Source organism: Cyprinodon tularosa, unplaced genomic scaffold, assembly GCF_016077235.1.
Source record: "Cyprinodon tularosa strain WSP-4 unplaced genomic scaffold, ASM1607723v1 ctg14, whole genome shotgun sequence".
NCBI lineage: Eukaryota > Metazoa > Chordata > Actinopteri > Cyprinodontiformes > Cyprinodontidae > Cyprinodon > Cyprinodon tularosa.
Genome location: NW_024038220.1, coordinates 1,122,217 through 1,144,524, shown reverse-complemented (window position 1 = coordinate 1,144,524; position 22,308 = coordinate 1,122,217). Strand labels below are relative to the sequence as shown.

Here is a 22,308-nt window from a genome sequence, read left to right as displayed (position 1 = left end):
TCTTATTCTAATAATTTTACCTCATTTCAACCCCATTTGATAAGAGTAAAAGAGAAAGAAAGGAGAAGAATGGCTCAGAAAAAAATGGGATAATGGCAAATGTAAGAGAGAAATGAAATACTCTGACACATTGAGGAGACAGAGGAAAATCACCTCAGCTCAGCTTCAATTACCAAGCAAGTTTAAAAAAAAAAAAACGGATTAGGTCATTAAATATCCTGTGATACCAGGAGTTAGAAGGGCACCAGCTGCTAATGTGAGGTAAGAAATTATTTCTGTTGGGATCATACTAGTCTAATTAAGGAGCCATGTCAAATTAAAAGTTTATGATCTCCATCAGTTTCCACTCTTTGCACTTTAAACTAAACAAAACGTCACATCATGATCCATGAGTGCTCCCTTATACTCTTAACATCTGCTCACTTACTCCCTATAAATACATAGGGTGCTGTTGCCAAGGTAACAACTCTACGGAGAGTGGGCCACCTGAATTTCAGAGGATGCGGAAACGGAGGGTGAAGTGAGGTGTACTGGATGAGATCCAGTCTCACTTTAACCTCTGATTTTAGACCACTGCATAGACTGATCTGCAGAGTGGCTCAGAAAACATGATTCTAAGTGGCTGGATTTCTGATCTTCAACTGTCCAAACCATTGATAGGATTACTAAATAGGATCATTAAATATGAAATGTATCCTAACAAGGTTCTAATTTCCAGATAATATGTTGTGTATGATTGAAAAAAACCTTCTTAGTGTTATAGAATTACCTGTGTAAACATACCCATCACAGGGTAAATATTAGCCTGCCCTCTAGCTGCAATAGTGAGGAACTGCACAAGTTTTTAATTCAAATGGTACCAGAAGAAAACCTACATTTATTTTTATATATTTGTAAGAAGAACATCTTTCCCCATCTATTACTCTATAATATCAATAAGGAAACCATAACAAGGTGTACAATAGATTCTCTTTATTATAGTGCATTTATCCGGTGTTACAGGACAAGTTTGTTTTAAAAAAAGCATAAAAATGAGAGAAAGAAATATATGAACACGAGTCTTATGTACATAAATGATACTGCAAATTAAAGCTTCACATAAGACCAATAGGATGACAAAATACATCAAGTTCAAACACTTTCATTAGAGTTCATTATAATTTCAATTTCTTACCTTCTATTTTTCCAACTTGAACTAAAGAATTGTAAGATATCCTGTGACATAGGTACAAAGATTTTTTTTTTTAATTCATTACAACTAAAAAAAACTCAAAACATCTAAATGTCCAGTTATAGAAAAACAAAAAACGGGAACCCAAAGCTCCCTTCTGAGGTCAGTGTAACAAAACTGTGCAGTCATCCTCACTCAGTGTGTACTGTTCAAGGTTGGTTTTATTTCCCATAGCTGAATACATGAGGGGCAAATACATGTGACTAATCTGGCTTCCTAACCTTCACATTCGACTATATGCTGGTGTAGAGCGATGGAGAGTGTTACTGCATGTGAGTTCACTGCCATGGCTGAGAGATAAACAGCTGTCATCACACAAGTCTGTATTGTGCAAGCTGGTGGGGTTGTAAAATATGGGGTGAACTATTTCTTGTAAATAAACAGAGGAAGTACTCTGCCCTGAAGCAAGAAGCGCTAAATATGTATTTGTAAGGCTGATTCATACACTTCCGATTCAACATGTACCATCAAACACATCAATAATGAAAAAAGGAACTTGCAAACAACTTGCAGACAAATCCAATTTGCAAACAATTTGGTCCAAAAAGATTTTACTCAAAAGGACAGAAACCAGCAGCTCCGACTAAGATTAAACAGGCCATACGTAATAATAATAATAATAATAGCATAGTTAAAAACAACAGACACTAGCCAATAGACTACCGTACTTACAAGAGCAAATTAAGCCTACTTCTAAATAAAAAGCCAGAGTGGGAGAAAGCTGACATAGCAGTTGGCTCTGTGGAGCTCAAAGCCGCACAGGCCTCAAGGATACAAACCATGCAATAGTTAACACTCCTCTATATATGTAAACATGCGCTGCAACATTTATTGCCGTTACCAGATCCAGGCACAGCGGACCTTTTGATCTTTCACATGAGACAACAAGTATGATCCAATTGAAAGACAAATGAGGTTCAAAGCTATATGTAATATTTCCTCCATTCAGACTTTCCCACATAAATTGGCATTAGATCCAGTTACATTCTGGTCACTAGGAACCTGCAAAATATTGAGTTAAAATAAAACCAAAGCTGCTTTTTTAAGATTGATCTTTTAAATCTTCAAACTGTGCAGACCACATTTATCATCCAGGTTGTCTGATGACAAAACAGTGCACCTTAGTGAGGTACATAAACTAAGAGGCTCTAGTGTGCCAGATGTGTAATAAATGTATTTGTTACCGTTTTTTTTTTTCTTAGACATTCTTTTACGAGGACGGAGCACTAAGCATCGTGCATTGCTTTTCGCTTTGCAAGTACCCGCAGCCTTTGGGTGTGCTGGCACTGGAGGAATGAAAGGTGATTGAGAGTCAACTGTGTTCAAGGCACAGCAGGACTGCTCCCACGTAGCTCACACATACACATCCGTTCATTCCAAAATATTTATACAAACACACACATACAGTACACTGATGTTGGGGCACACTGGCCAAAGCTCCAAAACAAAAATAAAAACGTCAGGAAACAGAAGAAAAATGAGAGTTAACAAGTACATGCCCAGTGCAGCCTCCCATAAACACTGCAGATAGAGCCGACGGATGGAGAACGTGGAGCAATTGATCACTTTGCGTTTCTTAGCTGGCTTGAAAGCCAGTCCAGACCCTCATAGAGCCCATCGCCACTGGTAGCGCATGTGGCCTGGATGTACCAGTTACGATGACGGAGGGAGTGAAGGCTCAGCTTGTCAGTGATCTCAGCTGCATTCATGGCGTTGGGCAGGTCCTAGAAAAAGGATGACATGTACAAAGATTCAGATTCTCACAGGAGTTCAGGGACAAATCTTCCATCACTGGATTAGATTCACTGCAACCTGAAATGAACAGCCAGAACTGGAAGCATGTGACTACCTGAAAGTCAAAGGGGATTTAAACCAAGGTCTGCATAATAAGTTTTACTGTTTTCAGTAAAACCAATAAATACCAAAAAATAAATACTCTGTAACAAAGAGTATCTTCATACAGATATGAACTGTGATCAAAACAAACTTCTGAAGACGTAAATACACCAGACGGGTTTACAGCATGTGACCATAAACGGCCCTGCTTATGTACATATTACCAATAGGGGTGTAAATCACATCCATCATGGCGATTCGATTCAGTATTTTTTATTTTTTTTTACACACCTTACAGGCTAGATAATGTTTCAAATTTGAAATAAATCAATGAAAGCTGAATTATCGATATGCATTTATTTTTAGAAACAACAGCAAATAACAGAAGTAGAGAAGTTGCACTCCACCTATTCCTATTAAAACCTCATTCACTGAAAAATAATAATACCCCTGCATTATAGATTCTGAAAGGCCTTGCATCAAAAAATACTGCTCAAAATCACAGAAATAAGTGCAATGCAATACCTCGGCTCCAGACGTCCCCACCCCCCTCCACAGACGCTTCGCTGCCTGCATCGCATATTCTATTTTGTCACAACTACAAAAAACGTCTGATTGAATATAGAGAAATTAACAACTTTATGTTTACTACAGTATTTTGTGGAAAGAACACCAATTAGAATGTGCACCTTGGCTTCCCTTCTGCTGGATGATGAGGTATTTGGAAGAGGAATTTTAACATCGGATATCGTTTTCCTGTTGTTTCCTTACCACCAAGAGGATATACATGCCTGAAAGTAGAACCTCAACCTAAATCAGGCAATGCGTAGCCTATGAACACGTGTAATACAGCTGTTGAACATGTGTTTTACACATCTAGCGTGAATAATATCGCTGTTTAAAACACAATGCAGAATGCACATGTAACTTCGCTGTAACACGTCTGTTCCATTTTCCCCTTAAGGACGATCATGTTAAAGACTAGGGGTGTAAATAATAATCGTTTTGTATCGATGCATCGATCCAAAAGCCGACGATCCGATGCATCGACACGTCCGCAAGATAATCGATTAATGTTTTTTTTTCCCTCCGGTCTATTTTTATCCATTTGCTCCTGGGCGTAATTCTCCCTCCCGTGCTGCGGTGCCGCTAAACCTATTTTGCCCTCCTACCGCGCTTCCTGGTTATACTCTTACAGCAGTTTGTTGCAGCAAGCTTCACACAGACATTTTTAAATTATGCTCAGTATTGAAGCGTGGTCTGTGCTACACGCTGTGGGTCTAGATACGGCCGAGGCGATGAGGAAGTGGGGGCGAGTTTAGTCCGACGACGGAGGGAAAAAAGAGCGGAGATTCAGCTGGAAAAAGGCTCCCAGCGTTCTCGCGCACCACGCTCTTCTAGCGGGTCAAACTTCACGAGCTGTTTTCCGCAATTTCGGTCATAAAAACAAAACAAGCCGGCCTCCTGTCTGGTGCACTGTTTGCGGTCAGCTACAATCTGGGAGAGGAGCAGCGGAGCGTCTCTCAAGGGGCGGTGACGTCAACACCCTGGAGCCTTCTTCTTCTTCTTTTTTTAATGGCGGTTGGCAAACAACTTATAGGTGCATTACCGCCACCTTCCAGAATGGAGTATGGACCAGACAAACTATTATATTCTCCCTAAAATACCCGTTCTTCTTAGAAAATTAAAAATACTACCAAAAACTACATCCCCAGATGACCTTTGAAACAATTCCCTTATATCTAGTTTATTTTTATTCCTGTCTAACTCTCTACACAACATCTCTCTTTCCTGAATATATTTATTACATTCTAAAAAAATATGTTGGACAGTTTCTCTGGAGCCGAGGTATTGCATTGAACTCATTACACTGATATTGTGCAGTATTTTTGCAGTATTTTTTGATGCAACTTTTCTACTTCTGTTATTTGCTGTTGTTTCTAAAGAAAATGCATAATGATATTACAGCTTTCATTGATTTATTTCAAACTTGAAACTTTGTTTAGCCTGTAAGGTGTAAAAAAATAAAATAATAATAATTTAAAAAAAATTAACCGATTAATCGATTAATCGAATCGTGGTGTATTCTTAAGTATCGAAAATAATCGAATCGTTGGGTCAGGAAATCGATACTGAATCGAAACGCCATGATGGATGTGATTTACACCCCTATTACTGTAAAGACGTACCTGTTTATTAGCAAACACAAGCAGCACTGCATCCCTCAGCTCATCTTCAGCCAGCATTCGCATTAGCTCTTCCTTTGCTTCCCCCACTCGCTCCCTGTCATTGCTGTCCACTACGAAGATCAGACCTGAAAAAAAAAAAAACAACAACAAAAGGACCGATAAATAAAGACATCTGAACGTTAGGAAGATTTAGAGGATTAAGACATGATTGACAGATTGGAAACATTGTGTCACTTACCCTGTGTGTTCTGGAAATAATGCCTCCAAAGAGGTCTGATCTTGTCCTGACCACCAACATCCCAAACCGTAAAACTGATGTTCTTAAACTCTACAGTCTCCACATTAAATCCTTCAAACAAAACAAAAAATTATGTTCAAATCCAATGCCATGTGTAGGCATCAAGTTACAAAAACATAATAATGAAGCAGGAGATGACTCACCAATGGTAGGAATAGTGGTAACAATTTCTCCCAGTTTGAGCTTGTACAGTATGGTAGTTTTACCAGCAGCATCCAGTCCTACCATCAGAATCCGCATCTCTTTTTTCCCGAACAGTCCCTTAAAGAGGCTTGAAAAATTCCCCATCTTGGCTTACCTGCAAGGAAGCAGAAGAAATGGTGTTAAAGTCCCGAAAGGCTGGTGCTGAACAGAAAACAGAGGCTCCACTAAAACCTACAGCTTTTGTATTTTTAAGTGTTCAAACTTATTTACCACTTCCTGTAACCCAAATTCGTCTGTTTTACTTTTAAAGAAGTTTTGTTTCCCGTTTTTATTTTGCACGGCAATGAAAACGTATAACACATGGTCATTGCTTGACTTCCTTAAAGACCATTTTGAATATAGCAGCAAAAATATGTTAACTCTAAAAGCATTTCTTGAAAAAGCTACAAAGACACAGTTATAGGGTTTGGCCGTGCTGCAGGGGTAGAATGTGCGACCCATATATGGAGGCCTCAGTCCTCCACATGCCCCAGGTTTCAAATCCTGACCTTTTCTGCGTGTCTTCCATGTCTCTCCCAACCCCCCGCCCGTCTGTCTGTCTACTTTATTATAAAGATCACTAATCCCACAAAAAAGGAAAACATACATCTCTGAAAAAACCCTTAATAGATTTTCCCTTTAAACCTAGTGGAAATTTAACTTGGGCTTCATTTGTCTGAGATTAAAATAAAATGTGACATAAGAGATCCATCAGTTATGACTTACAAGCCGCTTCAGCACAGAGTACAAAGACATTTTACTGTTACCATCTTTTAAAGCTTCCTTAGGGATGCACAGATATAAAAAATGGGGCAGATGACCAACATTAATATTGTGCTTGTGAACAATAGAAGATTTTTACCAAATATATATACATTACTAAGACAAAATTGCTGACAACGGTTCTCTGCTTCGCCAAGTTCTACGCTGCATCACTAGTGCTGTCAAAAACCAAAGAGCCAGTCCTCAACTCAAGCTGCAAGGAGATGGAAGTAAATATTAATAGGGTTTTGTCAATATGTGCTTAAAATCTTAGCATGATATCAGGGGATTTTGTTGTGATTAGGGCTGCAGCTAATAATTATTTTGCAAATTGATTAATCTGTCAATAATTTTTTCAATTAATCGATTAATAATCGGATAGCAAAATATTCTTTTTTTTTTCTAAATTTAACCAGGTGAAATTAACATTTTTCCACTTGATAAGTTCTGGATGACAGAAGAAAATGTTTTTTTTTCATTTAAAAAGTTTTTTTTTTTTTTTTTTTGAAATACAAAATGCTTACATTTCTTGTTTTACAATTTTTGTATAATTACTTCTCTAAGTGGGTTGCTCTGTCAGCTAAAGACATGTTTCAGAGTCTCTATACTCCATCCATTTTCTGTCATGCTCCTCCCTAGCCCCACCCGCCAGCGGCCAAAATCATTTTTGCCTGCGAGTTTGATCTAGCCTCGATCAATGTCCCAGGCCCTAGAACTGGCTGGCCAATCACAACCCAGAGATGTGTTTTGAATTTCTAGATGCAAAGCAGGCGGGGTTTTGCATGACGCTGAAAAAAGCACAACAAGAAAGATGGCAACAACAAATTAACAGTTCTCATTTGACTCAGCTTTGGAATCAGTTTTGGAAGGATTATACTTGGGGTTTTCGTTTAAACGTGAGCAGGAAGAGGCTCTGAGTTCATTCATTTTAAGAAGGACATATTCGCCGTTTTACTGACAGGCTGTTTGTTTACACTTCCCCACCAGCTTTCTGTCGCGCTTACTACGTCACATCAGTTGCGCCCATACTCATCAACAATCTTCCAATGTCTCATTCAATTGGAGCCAGACTAAATTACACATTTCATCTCCCATTTTGTCTGGTTTATCAGATTAGCTTCTAGGGATTAGTATTGAGTTCCTTTATAGAGTAACCCAAGCAACCATGTTATGGCTTAGAAAACATGCAAATTGAACCCATTACTTCTTCACAGGGTTGCTTAGCTAGATGTATGGCTGTGACTGTTTACCACAGCCATCACAGCCCAACAATCAAAAATAATACCCTTGAGTAGGGCTGGGCGATATGAAGACAATCTAATATCACAATATATTACAACTAAAATCGCGATATACAACATGTTTAAATTACCTTCAAAAACAATAGTTTGCAATGATATACTCCTTCAAACTAACATGACAATATTTTGGTTTCAAATTTAAAACATTTTTTTTAACTAGCTCAAAGCTTTATAAAAATAATACAGCCACAGTATGTATTTTGATGTCCGTATTAGACCTTTAACAGGATTTCAGCAAGAAAACAGAAAACAAAGTAAAAAGAAGCAACAATAAATAAAATGCTAATTAAAAAATTGCTGTTTTGTGCATAATTTGAAAAATGCAGAAAGAAAAGAAATTGACCTCAAATTACAAAAACAAAAGTTGAAATACTGTCCAAAAATTAAAAGCAAAATGTAAAAATGTAATAAAAAAATATATCATTGGTAATGCCAATCCATATTTGACAGCTAGACCAGCATACAAGTACAGTTTATCTATCAACATGGACTGGATAAAAGAATGGAATGTGGGTACATTCCATTGAAGTTAAGGGTCTTTAAGATTATTGTTAGAAATTTCATATCTCCCAGGCCATCATTGAGGGTAAATTAATGACATTAAATGGCCCAAAGAAGGTCCGGTCTGTTCTAGGATCATTTAATGTCCCTTTGGGATCAATTAAGTATTGTTTGAATTGATTTGAACTGAATTCTCACATAATTAGCTTATCCACACTTAGAGCAAAAACCCAGATCATATCATCGCATATTTACTCATAAACAGTTTTGTTTCAGCTTTTTACTCAAGCTTTAAATAAGCGCTAATTTACATCAACAACAGCAAGATCTCTTTTTTTTTTTACATTTTTGTCCCCTTTCTGCAGCCAAATGTGTTGCCATGACTTGAAGGTTATGTACATGAATTTTGAGGACAACTAAGGCAAAACGTGTGTAAGCCTGTTTTGTGCACCTGCATGCTACACTGCCTGTACAGGTGAAGCAACAGCGAAAAAGGAGCACCACGTGATAAAAGGAAGCACATTCCTTAGAAATGTCAAGTGTTACATGTAGACAGCCTCGAGTGAGCAGTGAGCTTCCAGCTTCAGAGGAACGAGGAGACCATTAACAATAGCTTAAACTGTCTCGTTAGTTAAAATTTATGTTTAACAGAAAAATAAACTAATGGTTTTAAAACTGAAGCTAAGAACCCTTGTTAGTGGTGTGGCAATTTTTGTCAGGATGTTGGCTGTCAGCCTCAGCAATATACGTAAATCACTGAACTATGAGTTTCATTTGGCGGTCAAATGTAGATTACATACCAAAAGCAAGAGGACTAACGGTTGTCTATTGACAGTAGTCTGACACTGTTTTCAAACGAGTTGCTAATAATGAAAGCTCTATGAAGCAACAGGCAAACAAGATAAGGCCAGAGTCATCTTAACTTAAAAAACGCTATAATCAAAATGGGAGTGCCCTGAGGTTTGCTCAATTTTACAGGTGCTGGTCATAAAATTAGAATATCATGAAAAAGTAGATTGATTTCAGTAATTCCATTTAAAAAGTGAAACTTGTATATTATATTCATACATTACATACAAACTCATATATTTCAGATGTTTATTTTGTTTAATTTTGATGATTACAAATGACAACAAATGAAAATCTCAAATTCATCATATCAGAAAATTAGAATATTGTGAAAAGGTTCAAAATTGATGGCCCCTGCCATCAGCTAATTAACTCAAACCACCTGCAAAAGCCTTTAAATGGTCTTTCAGTCTAGTTCTATAGGCTACACAATCATGGGGAAGACTGCTGACTTGACAGTTGTCCAAAAGACGACCATCGACACCTTGCACAAGGAGGGCAAGACACAAAAGGTCATCGCTAAAGAGGCTGGCTGTTCACAGAGCTCAGTGTCCAAGCACATTAATAGAGAGGCGAAGGGAAGGAAAAGATGTGGTCGAAAAAAGTGTACAAGCAAGAGAGATAACCGCACCCTGGAGAGGATTGTGAAACAAAACCCCTTCAAAAATGTGGGGGAGATTCACAAAGAGTGGACTGCAGCTGGAGTGAGTGCTTCAAGAACCACCACACACAGACGTATGAAAGACATGGGTTTCTGCTGTCGCATTCCTTGTGTCAAGCCACTCTTGAACCACAGACAGCGTCAGAAGCGTCTAAAGAGAAACAGGACTGGACTGCTGGTGAGTGGTCCAAAGTCATGTTCTCTGATGAAAGTAAATTTTGCATTTCCTTTGGAAATCAAGGTCCCAGAGTCTGGAGGAAAAGAAGAGAGGCACTTCATCCACGTTGCTTGAAGTCCAGTGTAAAGTTTCCACAGTCAGTGATGGTTTGGGGTGCCATGTCATCTGCTGGTGTTGGTCCATTGTGTTTTCTGAGGTCCAGGGTCAACGCAGCCACATACCAGGAAGTTTTAGAGCACTTCATGCTTCCTGCAGCTGACCAACTTTTTGGAGATGCAGATTTCATTTTCCAACAGGACTTGGCACCTGCACACAGTGCCAAAGCTACCAGTACCTGGTTGAAGGACCATGGTATCCCTGTTCTTAATTGGCCAGCAAACTCTCCTGACCTTAACCCCATAGAAAATCTATGGGGTATTGTGAAGAAGAAGATGCAATACACCAGACCCAACAATTCAGAAGAGCTAAAAGCCACTATTAGAGCAACCTGGGCTATCATAACACCTGAGCAGTGCCACAGACTGATCGACTCCATGCCACGCCGCATTGCTGCAGTAATACAGGCCAAAGGAGGCCCAACTAAATACTGAGTGCTGTACATGCTCATACTTTTCATGTTCATACTTTTCAGTTGGCCAACATTTCTATAAATCCTTTGTTTTTATTGATCTTCAGTAATATTCTAATTTTCTGATATGATGAATTTGAGATTTTCATTTGTTGTCATTTGTAATCATCAAAATTAAACAAAATAAACATCTGAAATATATGAGTTTGTATGTAATGTATGAATATAATATACAAGTTTCACTTTTTAAATGGAATTACTGAAATCAATCTACTTTTTCATGATATTCTAATTTTATGACCAGCACCTGTAGGTGACAATGAAATGAGTTAGCACTCAGGACAAAAATTAGAAAGCCTTGAAACAACACAGATAAAGTCACAGCAACACTCGAATTAACCAGGAGTAGGGCCTATACAATTAATCACATAACTGTAAAGCTCTCGCTGGCACATAATGGGATGTTAAGCTAAAAGTTATCAATATTACACTGAGATGAGGCTGAAAATTAATGTGTGCGACAGCCTTGGAAACTGTGATTTTAGGGCTGCAACAACGAATCGATAAAAATCGACTTTTAAAAGCGTTGGCAACTAATTTCATCATCGATTAGTTGTGTCGCGCGATTAATGCGTCATCCGCCGCGCCGTCATGACTGAAAGAGGAAGAAAAAAAAATATGGCAGAGCGAGTCAGCGCCGCAGGTGCAGTGTTGCCTACTCAGCGACTTTTCAGACCCCTCCAGCGACTATTTTTCAAAAAGGCGACTAGCGACAAATCTGGCGACTTTTTTCGGTGTCACTGGCGGCTTTTGAAGACTCTTAGTGAAAGCATGTATCATTCCTACTCTGCCGTGGGGCGCCTCCCCCACCCCAACCGCGTTTTCCCGCAGGAGTCCCTCTCAGCGCTGCAGTCAGAGCCTCAGCGTCCAGACTGCAAATGAAGCGCGCATGCACCGGGATTGACGGCGCAATTGAACCACAGGGCTATTTTTATCTCTATGGTTCAGTATTTTCTCAAGTAGCAACTTTAACTGCTATACTTTCCTGTCTTAAAAAGGCAGAACTCTTCTAGTATAAAAAAAACCTCATTTGTTGAAATGGGGTGGGGGGGGTGGGGGGGGGCTATTGTTTGAACCCCTTAGGGGCTTTTAAAAACAAAAATGTCTTTTTTTGCACTTTATGAAACAAAGTACCCTATATTTTGTGGATGTACAGCCACATTTCTCATGTAAGTTTGCGTAGTTTTAACACAAACATTTATTTTTCATATTGCACCAGTACAGTTAAGGAGCAACCTGTACTTGTGTGCTTGTTTGTTCTGTCTAAAATGTTTATTTTGGAATAAAGAGGTTAATATAAAAAATATTTTTGTCCGATTCATCGATTAATCGAAAAAATAATCGTCCGATTCATCGATTTTTAAAATAATCGTTAGTTGCAGCCCTATGTGATTTTAAACAAGATTACCTCCCACTTTGGATATTTACATTAAAAAACAGCCTGACCTCGAGTCAGCATTTTGAAAACGTGATATTTTGTCAATTTTAGGTATGTGTGCTTGTCAAGGTGTGCATATCTAGGTACAGTGTTTCCTCTATCATTATCCAAAGGGGGCATGCCTCCAGGCAGCGAGCCCACCCACCAGCCCCATGTGCCTAACGCGTGCCACCAACAGAATCGCAAATCGTGCCAGCAGCCAGATAGGAGCCAGGAGGTTTAGGATTCCCAGACAGGCTGGTCCTTCAAGCTGAACCGGACAGGTTCATGGTCAGAGGATTTATTTTCTACACTGTAAAACACAGAAAGGTTGAACCCCCCATTTCCAATATCAAAGGGGAGATTGAAAATAGAAAAGATGGGGGAAATAAACAGGTAGGCTGAATGAACAAAAATGCTAAAAAGAAAAAAAAAAATCTATGTTTGACATGGTTTCTCATCTTTCTTTCCTTCCTTTTATATGATAAGATGTAGTGGGGCTGAGGTTAAGGTGCATTTTTGCTTTCAAGATGGGATTAAATATTTGATTAACATAATTTACTGCTTTCCTGGTCAAGTTACCCATAGGGATATACAGGCTAGCATTCATACATATCTTTTCTGTAGATAGAAAATTATTAGAGCCGCTTAAAAAAAATTACACACATATATATATATATATACACACACACACATATGTATATATATATATATATATATATATATATACACACATATATATATATATATATATACACACATATATATATATATATACACACATATATATATATATATATACACACACATATATATATATATATACACACACATATATATATATATATATATATATATATATATATATACACACATACACTATATTGCCAAAAGTATTTGCTCACCCATCCAAATTATTGGAATCAGGTGTTCCAATCACTTCCATGGCCACAGGTGTATAAATTCAAGCACCTAGGCATGCAGACTGTTTTTACAAACATTTGTGAAAGAATGGGTCGCTCTCAGGAGCTCAGTGAATTCCAGCGTGGAACTGTGATAGGATGCCACCTGTGCAACAAATCCAGTCGTGAAATTTCCTCGCTCCTAAATATTCCACAGTCAACTGTCAGCTGTATTATAAGAAAATGGAAGTGTTTGGGAACGACAGCAACTCAGCCACGAAGTGGTAGGCCACGTAAACTGACGGAGCGGGGTCAGCGGATGCTGAAGCGCATAGTGCGAAGAGGTCGCCAACTTTCTGCAGAGTCAATCACTACAGACCTCCAAACTTCATGTGGCCTTCAGATTAGCTCAATAACAGTGCGCAGAGAGCTTCATGGAATGGGTTTCATGGTCGAGCAGCTGCATCCAAGCCATACATCACCAAGTGCAATGCAAAGCGTCGGATGCGGTGGTGTAAAGCACGCCGCCACTGGACTCTAGAGCAGTGGAGACGCGTTCTCTGGAGTGACGAATCGCGCTTCTCCATCTGGCAATCTGATGGACGGGTCTGGGTTTGGCGGTTGCCAGGAGAACGGTACTTGTCTGACTGCATTGTGCCAAGTGTAAAGTTTGGTGGAGGGGGGATTATGGTGTGGGGTTGTTTTTCAGGAGCTGGGCTTGGCCCCTTAGTTCCAGTGAAAGGAACTCTGAATGCTTCAGCATACCAAGACATTTTGGACAATTCCATGCTCCCAACTTTGTGGGAACAGTTTGGAGCTGGCCCCTTCCTCTTCCAACATGACTGTGCACCAGTGCACAAAGCAAGGTCCATAAAGACATGGATGACAGAGTCTGGTGTGGATGAACTTGACTGGCCTGCACAGAGTCCTGACCTCAACCCGATAGAACACCTTTGGGATGAATTAGAGCGGAGACTGAGAGCCAGGCCTTCTCGTCCAACATCAGTGTGCGACCTCACAAATGCGCTTCTGGAAGAATGGTCAAAAATTCCCATAAACACACTCCTAAACCTTGTGGACAGCCTTCCCAGAAGAGTTGAAGCTGTTCTAGCTGCAAAGGGTGGACCGACGTCATATTGAACCCTATGGATTAGGAACGGGATGTCACTTAAGCTCATATGTGAGTCAAGGCAGGTGAGCAAATACTTTTGGCAATATAGTGTATATATATATATATACACACATATATATATATATATATATACACATATATATATATATATATATATATATATATGTGTGTGTATATATATATATATATATATATATATATATATATATATATATATATATATATATATATATATATATATATATATGATCCCTGATTCCTGTCTGCATTTCTGTGCTTTATTTTCTGAGCACCTTAGTTTTACTCGATCTAAAACGACTTTAAAAAGACTTTACACTGATTAAACTGTAAGAGCAAAATCGCTTAAACCATAAACTCAAACATAGGAGGACCTAGATTTCTAGCCTCATTATAATATCAGTAATTGAAAATTAACATCTAGCAATTTGCCTTCCCGTATTTATTAGCAAAGCCTCATCAGCTGACTAAAACTGCCACGGAGCCCCAAGCTTAGCTTAACAGAACAATGCTGAGTTGTTTTACAGTTATTACACCCTTGTACTGTTGTAAGCCACTTGCAACTCTAGTTAAAACTCTAATTCAGCGGAAAATCGTTTTGAAGAAATATATTTTAATGGTTACGCTGCACAAAAACAAAGACAAATTAGGTTAATATGTTAGCTAACGCCAGTTAGCTTGCTAGCCTACAATAATTCACCTTAATAAGTAACTGGTAACTAATTAAAGACTAAACGGTTAAAAAAAAAACTACCAAAAGCTACAACACCGAAGAAAACTAGAAAAAAACTGTCTGTATTGAATTATTAAATGCACCAATGAAAACACACCAAACCATTTACTTCTGCTGAAGTTAAATAAACAGCTAACGAACTCAAAGCGCCCGCATACGCTATCTTAAAAACAACTGTTTAGCAAAAAAAAAAAAAGAAACGTTCAAAGTCACGTGTCTTTAATTTAAAATGATTAAATATCGTTCAGTTTTCTTAAGATTTTCTATATTTGAAGACGGTTTTACCTCGTAGACGTTTCTCGATCTTTCCTCTGTTACTGCTGAACGGGAAAATGGCGATTTCCGGTCCTCGTCACCCTCCCCCGCTTCTTCTTCTTCTTTGGTGATATTTAACAGGAAACGCAAATCTGATTTGTTATTGTAGCGCCACCAAGAGGCGTCTATCGGAAGTCATGCCGACCTCTTTCGTTTAGTGTTAGAATCATTACAGTCGTCATAGTACAGAGAAAAGTAGTTCTGTTATTAAGTTAATTTTAGCGCGTTTTATTGATTATTTTCTTACAATTTGTTTCAGCTTATTAAAAATATTTATTGTGGGAGATATTAGTACTCGCCTGTTTATAAAAGGCAAATAGGCTTCTGGTGTTCAGTTAATTTCTGAGCAGATTACCATCATGTCTCAAACAAATCTGTCTAAATGTCAGTAAAAATATACCAAAGAAAACACTGTATAACATCAAAGCAACATTGCATTTATGGAGTATTCCCTAATAACTGCTTACTTATAATGTATTTATCTACTATTGAACTTCAGTAATGCAATATACTGTTAACCTGCAGCTATAGGTTGCAAGTCAGCTGAGTTGCTTGTTCCTTGGTTCAAATAAAACCCAGCCTTTCTGCATTGAGCTTGCATGGTCTGTTAATGCACTGATGACCTATATAGCGTGTATACCGTTACCCACTTACTTACTGTAAATTGTAGTTTTGTATATTATATATAAGCAGTAGTCTAGTTGTAAAAAAGAAGGGGGATGGTGGATTTTTTATTTTTTTTTGGAAGCACACACAGCCTAATCAATATAGTATATTAACCTAAAGCAATATGCATGGTATGGTTGTTACATGTCAGGTAACCCAGTCATTGACCTTGACCAAGGCACTTAACAGTAGAACAGCAGTCCGTCCCTGGGATGGCATGGCTATCACTGCCACTACATAGTTAGGGACAAATACAGAGGACACATTTCCAACTTGGATCAGCATGGTAGGCCACTTCTTTGATTTTTATTTATTTAGCTCAGGCTACTCATAAGCCCAAAATCCCCCCAAATGTTAAATGGGCAATATTATTGCCGTTACTGTTTAGAAATTTAACCCATTCAGTAATAAAATGTCATGGGGGATGGTCATTTAAGAAAGGGGATGATTTTTCTGATTTTTTTTAAGAAGGGGGATGCCATCCCCCCCTGAACTCAAGTACTGTATATAAGGGACATCAAAGGTGGTCTCCATAAAAAGCCTCCATAAAAGTCTTGGAGTTAGATTCCAAAAGTAGGTGAAAATCCATTGTGATCAGACTAAACCCATTTCTCCAAGTATGTCTCTTTATGTCTACTTAATAGGGTACTTATCTTTGCTGTCTTTTTCATATCTAAGATAAAGTGATCTTCCCCCAATGTGAAGCAACTGTTCAACCAGTAGATATTGGTTTAGTCATAGTAACTGTCACACCTTTCATGTCACCTTATAAAAAAGATATACCGGGTACATTTGAAAAAGCTATGTTTTTTAATTGTTGAAAACAATTTAATTTGCAGGATTGTACAATATCTAAGACATCACCATCCATCCATAGTCTCTTTTTAGAAGGTTTCCATAGTTTCAAAGTAAATCAAAATGATGATAGGTTTTCTTTATTTTGCCCACTAGATGAGGCTACATCCACAGCTGAAAAGTTGGAGTTTCCTTACGCACTCCTGTAATTACTCTTCATGGATCGTTTTAATCCTTGCAGTGTTTGGTGCACTTAATCATGATTTACGTTTTTTCTTATCTCAAGTTACAAAGTTGATCTTGATATAATTACATTCCAATAGTAATTCTATATTTCCCCCCTGTTTTGCTATGTAATAATAACATGAAATCTTTCACATCATTCAAGAATAAACTTGCATTTTCATGCCAACATTTAGACCAAGAAATTGAGTCGGCACAGATAAAGTTTTTTTTTTTTAACTAAGAGAAATAAGAAAAAGAAGTATAAGAAATAGTTTTTATTCTTAAAAGTGTGTCTTGCATTAAAATGTGCGCATCTGTTTAGTGTTGGTGTGGGAGGAACATTGAGTAACAATGCTGTGGGACTCTATGGAGGGTGCGGCAGGATGATGCTTCCTCCTCCAGCCCTGCCTCCCAGCGGACCCACTGTGCCATGCGCATCGCTTTGACAGTCAGTGTTCTGCATGTTGGGCCCCGTAAAGAGAAGCGCCGAGCAGACGGCACAAACTTTCCCTATTGAAGAGTCACCGAAATGAGGAACAGCGCCAACCCGGCACAATGCGCTCCAGGCTCCCAGGGACCGCCTGCCTATTGCGAACAGTTGGACTCTGCATCCTTCTCTCGAACACTGCGGCTTACTTTGGGTCAGACGGTGAATTTTTTATTTAGAAATTTTGCATATGGTGAATTAGTGTCAATGCCGAGTCACTGGACGGGATCATAGCTTTGTATTTGAACGTTTCAAGTAAATTACGCATGCGTAAATGATGACTGACGTCTAAATTATCTGAAGTTTATTAATGAATTTATTATTCAACTTAATTATGTTTTGTTGTGGAGTTTTTGACTTTTTAAAACAGAACAAAAAAAAAACAACATTGTAATTTACAAACATTTGGAGAATATCACTTAATAATCATATAAAATTTATATAGGGAGGTTATTTTATTAAGATTTTAATAAAACCACATTTAGCTAGACTCTTATATACTTTTCTTTCATTTTTTTTTCTTTTACTTCTACAGCCTAACAGGCCGGGAGCCATTGGTGCTTTTACCAGGTCCATTTTCCAATGACGCTCCAGCGGGGAAGGCCCATCTGAAACAGTGCGAGCAAATGAGTCTGACCCGGCGGCAGAAAAGGATGTGCCGCAGGGAGCCCGGTTTGGCCGAGACACTCCGGGAATCGGTGCGTCTGGGTCAGCTGGAGTGTCGCTATCAGTTCAGGAATGAGCGCTGGAACTGCACCTTGGATGGCCGGGGGAGCCTCCTGAAAAGAGGTAAGCGCACATTTTGGTGAATCCTGTTGGGTTTACTAACCCAAAAGATAAGTGTGCAAAGACTGTTGGAATCTGACCAATAAACAATTGTATTTTTTACAATTTTTACAATTTCAAGCAGGTGAATTTAGGTAAATATTAATATAAAAAATAAGGGGGATCACTGTGATCATAAAAAAAAAGTTAGTCTGCAGAATTAGGTGTTCAAAAATACTATGAGCAATGTTTTTTAACCACCTGCTGCACCAATGCAAAAACATATAATCAAACTTGCATGTCTGGCAACTCTAATAAAATCTAAATTGATGGTTTTTATCAATGCATGTGCTCACAAGCCCCATGTGAAGTCTTTTTACAAGCATATAACATGAATTCTTGTGAAGTTTAGTGTGATCCATCTTAAAAGCAGCGTTAACACATTTGTTTCCTCTTTTATTGATTCTTAGTTAAAAGTAAGATTGCTTTTATTTGCAAAGTTTTTTTTCATATTGACAAGAAATTTGTACTTTTAGATACAGGTAACAAAAAACGGCATTTTTCTTACAGACTCACAGAAAAATATATTAAATTTACTTTCTTGAAAGTCCGTTCTGCATGGTTTAATGGAACTATTAATGAGACAAACATTTAGCTTTATCGATTAAATTGAAAAAAGGGTTGTAGATTTGCTGCACAAGCAAAATCCTGCATGGTCCAGGCTTTATGTATATGATTATCACTGTGTGGGAGAACATGAACAGGTCAGCACTGAGGTAATGAGGGAGTACAGCTCCAAGAAATGTGGCAAACGACGTAGAGAGTGCTTGAGCCCTGTGGTTATTTTTATCTCATTCCCAGAGGAAAAGGGTGGTGTGATTACCCACTTTCATCTGGGAAAATCCTTCCTAGTCAAAATAACAATTAATTGGATGAAAATATACGCTGGTGACGACTTTGAGGGAAGCAAAATAACAGTGCAGAGCCGCAAGAAGAGGTCAGAAGAGGAGATTTGACACATAAAAACTTGCAGGATTCCAGGGATAGTTACAAACCATGACAACGTAGGGACATTTTTGTAAACAAACTGGGTTAATGGCTTAATTACTGAAATGAAAATACAGTTTTTGGATTAGATAACTACCCCAGACATGAAATAACTCTGCCAATTTTTTTATATACTACTGGCATAGAGTTATTTAACTTTTATGTACTTTTTTCCTTCATATCCAGCATTTAAGGAGACAGCCTTCCTGCTGGCGGTGTCCTCTGCTGCTTTGACCCATGCGCTCGCCAAGGCTTGCAGCTCAGGCCGGATGGAGAGGTGCACTTGTGATGACTCCCCTGGGATCCAGCACAGAGAAGCATGGCAGTGGGGGGTCTGCGGAGACAACCTGAAATACAGCACCAAGTTCCTTAAGAAGTTCCTTGGCCAAAAGAGGGTCAGCAAAGACCTGAGGGCGCAGGTTGATGCCCACAACATCAACGTCGGGATGCGGGTATGTGTTTAAATCAAAAGATTTCAAAAGATGATTCCTTTATTTAGTGTTTTTTACAAGCTGGGCAGAAATATCACTTGCCAATTAAACATGCAATTAAAAATTCAGTTTCCAAAATTCCAACCAGACAATACTCTTTTCGCCCTTTCCTCTATTTTTTCCTTGGATTTGCCTCCATGTTTTGGCCTCGGTGGGTGAGGCAGTGCAGCAAGGAGACAACATGGCTGTGGGATCATTGGAGCCAGGTGTTCTCAGGCATGATAAAGCATGCTGTGCAGGCCAACAGAAAATTAAAGGTCTCATGTCGGAGAGAGCGATTATCACCGTGGCCTCTTTTTAATATACGAGCAACTTTTTTTTTTTTCCTCTTTCGAGATCACTGTGCTCTTCATAAATCCAGCTAATGTTCATAACCACCGCTCTGAAGCTCTGAAAATAGAGAGCCTCAGGGTGCATCTCCTGTGGCTCGCAAAAAAAAAAAAAAAAAAAGATAGGCCTTTTGGGAGAGCAAAAAGCAAAACAGGAAGAACTCTATCTTATCTCATCTTGAGTGAGTTAAAAGTTTTACACCAATGAGGCTAAAAGAGACCAGCAGTCACGTTTACAAAAAAACACAAGTGGCTCTGCTTAGCTCACATTAATGGTGCTCTGAAGGCCCCTGCGGGGGTTCATACCTGTGCAGAGAGGGAGGACCTGAGTAGAAGTTTTCAAACAGTGGAGCCCTCTGGCTCTTTTAGTATGACCTGTGTCTGGCCCCTCTTAACAACAGCACCTCTCAGCCTGACTGATCATGCTCCCATCACTGACCATCAAGCACAGCAAAGTCTTTGTCCTATTTGTTCTAATGTGACAAAATGTTTATTTTAGGAATTTAATGTGATCTACCAATACCGAGAGCTGCATTATTGGGAAATGAAAGAAGCATTTTATATGTTTCTTAAAGTTATGTGCAAATGAATATGAGGACGTATTTATAAATTGCTGACAAAGAACCAGCCAAAGAGTCCCAAGGTTACTATGGAGGAGCTGCAGACGGCCTCAGCTCAGGTGGGAGAATCCGTTGAGAAGACAACCAAAAAAGAAAGCTATTGTTAAAAGAAAGCCACCAGAAACCCCATTTGTAGTCTGCCACCCATCATGAAAGGTATAGCAAACATGTAGTGAAGGTTCTCTGCTCTGATTAAACTAAAAATGGATTTTTGGGGGACTACATGCGTCCCACAGCATCCCCTAACCACAATGGAAAGCTGTGTTGCAGGAAAACCAGATCTAATCTGGAATTTTTTTGGCAAGGCTTGAAACTGATTTTTTTCCCCTGATGATTTACATCCATTCTGGCTTTGGTTGAGCTATTTTACAAAGAGGGGTTAGCAAACATCTCATCTGTGGATGTGTAGGCTGTCAGAACCTTCTCAGAGGCAAACCTCAAAGGGCTTAACTGTAAAAATTGACAAAGTATTGCCTCAGTTAGGCTGGATAAAAGCACACACGAAGACTCTTCAGATTTATGTTTCGAAAACCTTGAATCAATTTTCTTCCACTTCATGATCACTGCTTTGCGTTGGTCTATCACATAGAAAAAAAATGAAGTGTTTAAAGGAACAAAAGCATTCATAAATGGCTCTTTTCTGTTGTTTTGTTATACAGAAATATCTGATCTATTTTAATTTATTTTTTTCAATGAGCATGCATGTACTAGAAACTGGGCGGAGAGATTCTCCAGTCTGTTCTTCTTGTCGCCTCTGCCTCAGGCTTCCCAGGGCAAAGGAGACAGAAGGCAGACAGAAAGAGCCAGTTTCAACACATTGAGAAAAGAAATTTCAAGAGCTGTCTAAATGAGAAATGTGGAGTGAATGAAATACGACAAGCTAAACAGTCCCCCTCAATCCATTATGTCAAAAAAATTTTAAAGGTAACCGACAGGCACATCTCCACAAAACCTTTACTCACCCTGCAGGAAACTGTCTCTCTCTGGTCAGATAGACCCCACAGATAAGAGGGCAGGTAATGAATCAAGCTGAAAGAGCTGATTTTTTTTTCTTTGTGTTCCTCCTATCTCAGGCAGTGAAGAGTGGGCTGAAAACAACCTGCAAATGCCACGGGGTCTCCGGCTCGTGTGCAGTAAGGACTTGCTGGAAGCAGCTGTCCCCTTTCCATGACACTGGGCGGCTGCTGAAGTACAGATATGACAATGCTGTGAGAGTACTGAGTGTCACCAACGCAGCCACGGGAGAGACTGAGCTGGCTGGCCCTAAACGCCACGGCCAGAGCCCCCGCAACACCGACCTGGTCTACTTGGAGGACTCCCCCAGCTTTTGCAGGCCCTCCCGCTACTCTCCAGGCACAGGAGGCCGGTCGTGCACCAAAGACACCAGCTGTCAGAGTCTGTGCTGCGGACGTGGTTATAACACAGCCATGCGGCTCACTAGCCTTTCATGCCACTGCCAGGTACGCTGGTGCTGCCATGTGGAGTGTCAAACGTGTGTGAGGGAAGAGGAGGTGTACACATGCAAAAACGCATAAATATGAAAAAAAGGAAAGAAAATGATTCGATAAAGCAGCAGAAAACTTGAAAGGGACTGAACCTAGATCTTTCAGGCATAGTCTGCTGCAGAATGTCACATCAAAAAAGAAATGATGCAAATATCATTTAGGACATGCATGATATTTTGGGAGAATAAAAAAAAAACACTAAAGTACCACAATGATACTGCTGGTTCTGTCGTAATCATCAGCT

The 22,308-nt window shown here is 39.1% G+C and overlaps 2 protein-coding genes across 2 annotated transcripts; one reads left to right on the top strand and one right to left on the bottom strand.

Moving 5' to 3' along the window:
- Window positions 1-957: 957 nt before the first annotated feature.
- On the bottom strand, window positions 958-15,213 carry arf2a (ADP-ribosylation factor 2a). The gene is made up of 5 exons (XM_038278256.1): window positions 15,105-15,213; window positions 5,698-5,852; window positions 5,495-5,605; window positions 5,257-5,381; window positions 958-2,955 (listed from the first exon to the last, which is right to left on the bottom strand). The coding sequence occupies exons 2-5, from the start codon at window positions 5,840-5,842 to the stop codon at window positions 2,794-2,796; spliced, it is 543 nt and encodes a 180-aa protein (XP_038134184.1). The 5' UTR covers window positions 5,843-5,852; window positions 15,105-15,213; the 3' UTR covers window positions 958-2,793.
- Window positions 15,214-17,242: 2,029 nt separating this feature from the next.
- Window positions 17,243-22,308, top strand: wnt9b (wingless-type MMTV integration site family, member 9B). The gene is made up of 4 exons (XM_038278255.1): window positions 17,243-17,461; window positions 17,843-18,096; window positions 19,306-19,571; window positions 21,633-22,308. Exons 1-4 carry the CDS (start codon window positions 17,376-17,378, stop codon window positions 22,092-22,094), a joined length of 1,068 nt encoding a protein of 355 aa, XP_038134183.1. The 5' UTR covers window positions 17,243-17,375; the 3' UTR covers window positions 22,095-22,308.